Raw genomic sequence first — 8,325 nt, 5'->3', positions numbered from 1 at the left:
CTGATGAAGATGTTTTCTGAATTTGTTTGTGTTTTGTCTATTTGCATGTGTTTTCTTAAGCTGCTTTGCGTTGCGCTCTCGGGGGCCACTGCACGTAACCCGGCAAAGCTACCAATCACTTCACACTGGAAGAGGTTGAAGTACAGCAAAGCTACTGAAGGTAGACAGTTTGGTAACCTGGAAAAAGTAACAGTTCAAACTACTTCATAAAATAAATGATCAAATTAACATTATACAAAATATAGTACACATAGTAAAAAAGGCATATGACAGTAAAACAATGCCACTGAATTGAGTGTATATCAAAAAGCACCTACGGCTTCAAGGGTTATATCTAAATTAAACAATAACTGCTTCACATTGGCCTGTTCTCCCTCAGGCTGAGATTTGGGAGGTTTATCCATGGTGACGTTGTACCTGTACAGGAACTGCCACTTGGCTTTTGTACATGCACTACACAAAGGTCAATTGTGTGGTGTGGACTGCCTGACAAAAGCATTGCCCGGGGTATGACTTCACAGTCACATCAGGAAAGAAAAGCTGGGCGGGGTTGGTCGGAGGAAGTTCAATTACAGTAGAGAAGCAACAATAACATGAAAATAAAAGATTAATATAAGTTAAACTACTGGTTTAGTTACATGTAGTTCACCACTCCCCAACACTGTTCATGAAAAACCTTTAATTAGCAAAGCCACAATGTTTTTGACATGAGTGTGTGCTGTGTCAAGCTGTTTGTCACATTCATGGGCAGGATATCAAGTTTCATTCAAGGTCTGGAGTGTCTTGTGCTGTGATGCTCAAACAGTATCACAGCTCTTTCTAGATAACGTTGCCCTTGTGTTTCCATCGGGCCGTGACATTTGAATTACACTACAGCTGAGTGTGATGTGGTGACACAAGTAATAAGAGTATTGTTGCTGTTTTTCATGGGATTTTGTTTCAGGGGGATTTGTACACAAATGTGTTTGGAATTCAGACTCATTGCTATTGCAAATTCTTGTAACATTTATTGACCTGATAGGATTTGCATTACAAGAATCAGCATTTTATTCATGACCAGTTAAAACTTAAGGCACCTTTGATTATACTGGAAGTAATCACAAGTCCAATTACACTATATGATGAGCGAGACTGAAGGTAGAATTTTAATTTAAACTCAGAAGATGAGTGGCTGAAACTCACTTTTAATATTTTTTTTATGTAAATCTCATCAGTTTATTATTAAATTTTAAAACAATTTAGACTTTGCATCAGGTGCAAAAATGATAAAGTTGTGTATTTTCAGATGAGTGTGGGCTGGAGCTTATAAGGAGGGCATGTGCTGATGTTTGGGAATTTGTTAACATTGAACACAGTGAGACATCTAGTGGTGGAAAAAGCCCATTACAGTAAAATCATGTCCCTCAGTATACATTAGTGTAAGGTAGGCAGCCAAAAAGTTGATGGACTCTGGGTGCATTTAATGGACTTTTTACATGAATATCACATTATTAGCCATGTATAAATATGTCATTAACCAAAGGCAGACAAAGCCCTTAATTGAAAAGCCTCCACCCATGATCCACCATTGAAAAACCTACACACCTCAACCTATATGGCATTTGGCAACCCTTTGTTCTGAGGTATGCTCTGAAGAGAAGTGTAATTTAGCCCAAAGCATAAACTGTTTTCAGTTGAAACACTTATAAACATGAGTTACTTCCAAATGATTCCCACTGTAATCTAGGGAGTATTTTAGTCAGTGGTTGAGGTACATGCAAAAATGTGAAAAGTGTCTATATGAAAGAATACCTTCAATGTATAGGAAAAATAATCATATATATATATATATATATATATATATATGTATGTATATATACATATATATGATGGTGCTTTTACACTGTAAATGTTGTAAAATTGGTTAATCAATAATTAATTAGATCTGCCAAAATGATATTGACATTATTCAGTCAGTGTGGGCGGTATTCAGCCTCAGATGAGCCACAGTTTGACTGATGGAGTGTGTGCTCTGCTGCACCTTATCGTAATGCAGTCACTACTGATCTCCCGGAAGTTTCACAACAGAAGAAACAACGACAGCGGCGGAAGAAAGTGCACAACAGACACGGACCAAAGGTGAGTGGAAGGAACACAGTCGACCCCTGCGTGTTTGTAGCCGCGTGTCAGTGACTATGTGACTTCTGCTTTTTGCTTATTTTTTTAATTAACTATTAGAAAAATGCCGGTAGCCTGTTGTTACCCAACATGCTGCCAGGTTGGGGAACAGCTGTGCTTTCAAGATGTTGGTTTCCGCCCTGTACAAGTAATTTGTCTTCACATTAATGGGACAACGTAACTTTAACTAGACAATCTTCGCACGTTTATATCATTGATATTAAACCAGCTGTGGGCGCGGACACTGACGCGGAACTAAGGCTCGGCCTATTTATAGCACACATTGGATTTAAGCTGCTGAATGCTCCACTGATTCAATTTATTTGTTTTTACTTTGCTGCCGTCGATCACCGATGTGTCCCGTGCAAAACTGGAAGTGAGTATGAAATCAAAGACTGAAAACAACAAAGGAGAAAGAGGTCGACAGAGCGACCTCTTCCCTAAAAGCAGCAGCATGACAACATTTACCTTTCTTCCTCAGGTTTACCTGCTGCTACAGCGGGGGTGTTGTCATTGTGTGTGTGTGTGTGTGTGTGCGTGTGCGTGTGGGGGGAGCTAGGCGCTTTTGAGTAGCTACTTTGACTGGACAGATGTGATAGACACAGAAGTGGATGATGTCATGTAATATGAGGCTGTTGATGGGGAAGAGATCTCATCACAAGATGGTCCATGATGTTTGATCTGTATCTAGACACACAATGCACAACACATAAACATGTCATTTAATTTATATAAATATATATATACAGTGTATATATATATATATATATATGAAATGATATTATATATATATATATATATAATTTCATCTCCTTCAGTAGTATTTGAAATTTGAAAAGGGGTGTATCCTTTCCTAACACCTGTAACACCCTAACACCTTACAGGGTGCTAGGAGAGGCTACACCCCTTTACACCCTAACATACATGACTTGGTGCACTGCTTTCCCTGATATCCTCGCACTTAATGAATGGTTGTAGTACTTTGTATTCAAACCAAGATCTCCTTCTGCACTTAAGCTTTAGCTGTGTCCCTCGCTTATAAGTCACTTTGGATAAAAGGTTCTGCCATATTAGTAAATGTAAATGTATTTGTAACTGGATTAAGGTGTATCTCATTTAAGTAACTACATTTAAAATATGAACATTTCCCCAGTTTCAAATATTGAATGTGGAGTACCACACAACGATGGTAGACATAGACAGTAATATTACAGTTTTTCCTTCAATCGCTTTGATGCAATTCACACATGAGAAACATCATTCTCAGAACTCTTAATGCAGTTCTTATAACACTAAATCGCCTGTGCAAAAGCCTCTAAAACGATCAAAACATTGTCCACATGTGTCATAACATGCAGAGTCAGTCAGTCCATTCAACACTGTCACTATTATTCACATCATTAACACTGAATTTTTCACCGGAGCTTCTAGACTTAGACGCCAAATGTTTTGATGTTTTGATAAAATCCTGACTGACTTTAGAAAAAGAGAACTACAAAAAACAGAGTAAAAACATGTTCAGACACAGCACTGTACTACAGTTACAACAGTAACATGTTGGAAAAAACATTGCATTGGTGTTTACTGTACTGTGTACATTTCAACCCCTCTCAGCAGATTACTGTCACTTTACAACACTGCATGGAAAAGTATATACAAGCCTATGGAAGACAGACGAGCTTTACATTTAGAACATGGTTTATCCAAAATTTACTTTAATGAAAAAAGTGTTTGGCATCTGATGCAAATACTTTATTTTCAGATGTTTTTACTGTATGATATTTTCAATGCAGTCTTTGATTTTGCAGCAGATATGTGGCACTTTGCGTATTTTGTGTGCAATTTTTGGTTTTGGCTTTAGAGTTTTGCAAAAAAATAAGACCTAGTTTCAAAAATGTGTGAAAGCAGTTGTAAAAAAAAACTGTATTTGCAAATTCACAGAATATAACTGCTGTAGCTGAGGAAAACAAAAATGATTGTCATTCTATCTGACGAAAGTATAAACTGTCAGATGTGAAATGCATCAACACAATGCGGAAGCATCATTAGTGGTGAAATGTGTCCGGTAATAAGGGAAGTTTGTACAAGCACATTGCGAAATAATAGTTTTGATAACTGCGTTTATGTTTCTCATGTGCGAGTTGCATCAAAGCAATTGCAAAAAAAACTGTAATAGACAGACTTTTTGGCTTTTCCAGTTCAACATTTATTATTTAAATTAAAAAAAAAAACACTATATGGCCCCTTGGTCTTGTAAATAAAAGCAAATAGCTTCAGTTATTGCTTTCAAGTGGGAGGAGCTCTGCACATGGTGCACAGACCAAGAGGCTCATTGATATCCTATGACATAAACTCAGTGATGAGTAGCTACAACAGACTGTTGGACCAGTGTACATGATGTACTCTGTGTATTTGCCGGTGATACCACTGAGCCTGGGTCGACTGCTCCCTGCACACTTAGGAGGTTTGTGGTCCCATCAGCAGATTACATGTAGACACGGTCCAATCTGTCAGTGGATCAGTAGAGAAAGCCAAAGACAGGAACCAGAAACTGGTGGTCGGGAGACGGGCGGGATTACACACACAGATAATTTTACGTGACTTGGAGCACTTCTCCAGTATGAAACTCCCGCCGTTAAATCGTCAGTCAAAAATATTAACTGCTGTTCATTTTTCCCTCAAACATTGTAAATTGCTGAATTTTGTGTTGCTGTTTTATCTGAACCATATTTTCATGTGATAACATGAGTCTCTTTTCTTTGTAGTTTTAATGGAGTACAAGAGGAGACACGTAAAACGAATTTTAGGCGGCAGCCTGGTAACACTGACAGTCTTCTTCATTTACCTCAGCTCTCATGGGAGAGTGTTGCAATATCATGTGGTCTATCCACGAAACTACAAATTCATCATGGACGACACGCAGACGTGCAAGACCAGGACTCCTTTCCTGGTCCTGATGGTTCCAGTTGCACCCAGTAATGTCGCAGCTCGGGACGCCATTCGACAGACGTGGGGAGGAGAGAAAATGGTCCAGGGTCAGCCGGTGGAGACCCTCTTCGTACTGGGCCTGCCTGGAGGAGCTGATGCTGAGCAGCAGCAAGAGGAGCTCGAGCAGGAGAATGAGAGGCACCACGACCTGATCCAGAGCAACTTCCACGACAGCTACAACAATCTGACCATCAAGACTATGGTGATGCTGGAGTGGCTGGCGGCGCACTGCACCAATGCTTCTTATGCCATTAAGATTGACTCAGATATGCTACTCCACATCCAGAATTTGATGAAATTATTGCTGGATCCCAGCACGCCCAGACAAAACTACATGACAGGTTCGGTGTGGTGGCACAGCCGAGTTTTAAGAAACCCGTTCTCAAAGTTCTACATGCCGACACACGTGATCGCTGAGTCAGAGTACCCGCCATATCCGCTGGGCATGGCCTACGTCATGTCCCTGGACCTGCCTGAGAAGATTCTGAGCGTCTCCCCTCAGATTAAACCGATCTACATCGAAGACGCCTACCTGGGCATGTGCCTGAAACGCCTGGGCATTCCCCCCACCGACCCCCCTGAGGAGACTATGTTTATAGTCAACCCCTGGTTTCCGCTGAGCAGCTGCAGCCTCTCGAAAGTGATCGCCGTGACAACGACGAGCATCCAACAGATGACGAGTTACTGGAAGAGGAGCAGAGAGCTACACGCTGCATGCTGAACTTAATCGGTTTTACCGGGTGACTGTTAAGCTTATATGGAGATGATGCTGATGACCGGTTACTAAATCAGTGGTTTTCAAAGTTTGACATTTTCTTTTCAGAGTTTTCTGTGCAGAGTGCTTTATACCAACAAAACCAAACATCATCTGTTGCTTCCACTTCATCTGTAGCATGCTCCTGTTGTGAGTTCTGTTGCATGTTAAACCAAAAATGTGTCGCCTAGCTATGACATATAAAATTCCATGTTGTATGTTAATCAACATACTGTCCTACCAGGATACCAGGTTACTACTGATATTACTTGATGAGTTGAAGTTGCAAAGTGATTGACATCAAACTCACAGCAAAAGCTGTGGTTTGATTTGTATTGGAGAGTTAATGTTGCAATATTAAATAAAACAATATAAATGAATTTGCCGTGATTTATAAAATTGAACTGTTTTGTTCTTTGGATGACGGAGGACTGGAGTCAAGTTCCCACTGGCTGTAGTAACATCTGCACAGCTGTAGTTATTCCACAAGGGGGCAGGCTAACATCAGATCAAATTTACAAGCCTATGAACAGCATTACAGGAATGAATAATGTTCATCATACTGGTGCAGCTATTACTTTACTGTACATTTGAGTTCAGTCAGTCGTTGATTCTCCAAAATTGGTCAATGCTGCTTTAGAAAAAGACTTTCAGGAATAAGAGCAACCACTTTAAAGATTATTATCTTTGATTGATCTGCACAACAGTTTCAATTCACATCAAAATCTCAAGTCTATAGATAGATAGATAGATACTTGTTCCGCAATACAGCCTCTGTAACCTCTGCTTATTTTTGGCTGCTGTTTACAATTGTGACTGAAACTGGCACAAAGGAGTTCATAAACCAATTCCATTTGCACCGCTGAGCTCTGAACTTGTATGATTGGCTGGTTATGTATAACCACCAGACTGTGGTCACCAATTTCTTTTGGATCAAAAATAATCTCAGTGATTTCTGTCACACCATGGTACCAGAGAAGCAGAAACAGGTTACCAAACAGTGCCGTGGACCAAAAAAACAGGAAGAGACAAAGCCACCAAAGCACCACCAAACAGATTTTAAAAAAGTTATTATAAGGAGAGCACACTGCGCTGAGATGTGACCTGGACAAATGAAGGAGGCCTGCTGGTCATGGAAGAGAGTGAAGATGAGTGTGAGCAAATGACTGAGGGTGACTGTTCTTAAAGCATGATCACACACAGGGTCATAAACTCCTTCACCTAACACAAAGCAAACAGGACAGTGACAGTAACCCCGGTCTCTTCCTATTGGCATGAACAGTCTTATCCTCTCCCATGTGTTGTCATTCATCTGCAGCTGTCTATGATCTGTTCTCCCTCTGTCAGATAAGGGAGGATCCCTGAAGTCAAAGGCCCTGCTCTCCCTTTTCCTGCTGACTGCAGCCTGCATAAATCACGCACACGCTGAAAACCCCAAATCCCGGTTCCACACATTACTCACGGTTCTGCTGCCATCTAACGTCAAAGCTCCGGCTCAGTGGCTGGAAATATCGCATAAATCACTGCCGGCTCTACCCACTGTGTGAGAAGTGCCGTGTTACACTTGGCAAATATATATCTTTCTGAGTGACTCCTGTTAATGATGCAGTACATCGCGTGTTTCATGCACAGTTTGGATTTTAGTGACGTCTGATAGTTCTAAAGATTTACAATTATTACCACCGCTGAACCGTCCGGTAATCGACTCTACTTTCTCTTTCATTTCCAGACATGTCTTTGCCCCTCTACTTCCTGTCTGCGCCCACTAGACAGTTTGTTTGGGTCTGAGTCTGCTGCGTCTCTGTGTCTCTGTTACTGGGCCCATTTATTGTCTCGCTGTTTAAGGTATAAACACGAAACTCTCATAGACGCTCCAGTTTGTGTACACACACACACACACACACACACACACACACACACACACACAAAACTGCAGAGGAAATTGCTCATCCACTTCTCCTTTGATGCTCTCAGACAGGAGTGATTTGATGAGTTCCTTTGTTATTTATTGTATGTAATATCTATGTGTGTGTGTGTGTGTGTGTGTGTGTGTGTGTGTGTGTGTGTGTGTGTGTGTGTGGCAGGTTGGGGATGGGCTGTTATTTATGTTCATGTCCTTATCTTAAAACGAATGCTTTTCCCAGGAGGATGGAAAGAATGTGTTAAAGGTTTGAGACTGATGTTAATAAGAACCAGTCCAACATGCAAAAAGAAATCTGCAGGAAGAAAGACGAGGAATCAGAAGACAAACCTGAAAAGAAGTAAGATTTTAACCCTGGATTACATCTAAGTCAAAATCTACTTAACTTATAACTTAAATATTTCTTGTTCAAGAGGACGAGCCGTTTTACAAGTGCAACACATATACAGATACTTTTGCACTTTAACCCTCCTGCCCCGGCAGCCTCACCCCCCACCCCCTCCCC

General features: G+C 40.7%; 1 protein-coding gene across 2 annotated transcripts; it reads left to right on the top strand.

Moving 5' to 3' along the window:
• The first annotated feature begins 2,004 nt into the window (after positions 1-2,004).
• On the top strand, positions 2,005-6,279 carry LOC111673428 (beta-1,3-galactosyltransferase 2-like). 2 transcript variants are annotated; one of them, XM_023431187.2, is made up of 2 exons: positions 2,005-2,118; positions 4,923-6,279. In XM_023431187.2, the coding sequence occupies exon 2, from the start codon at positions 4,928-4,930 to the stop codon at positions 5,864-5,866; it is 939 nt and encodes a 312-aa protein (XP_023286955.1). In that variant the 5' UTR covers positions 2,005-2,118; positions 4,923-4,927; the 3' UTR covers positions 5,867-6,279. The 2 variants fall into 2 exon arrangements, with proteins under 2 accessions (XP_023286955.1, XP_087025996.1); XM_087169870.1 differs by lacking the exon at positions 2,005-2,118 and adding an exon at positions 2,185-2,533.
• Positions 6,280-8,325: the final 2,046 nt, after the last annotated feature.

Source organism: Seriola lalandi, unplaced genomic scaffold (genome assembly GCF_002814215.2).
Source record: "Seriola lalandi dorsalis isolate HSWRI2012SDOR001 ecotype SW California unplaced genomic scaffold, Sedor1 jcf7180002054918, whole genome shotgun sequence".
NCBI classification, from domain to species: Eukaryota; Metazoa; Chordata; class Actinopteri; order Carangiformes; family Carangidae; genus Seriola; species Seriola lalandi.
Note: the sequence above shows the minus strand (reverse complement) of the source record. Positions and strands in the feature narration are given on the sequence as shown.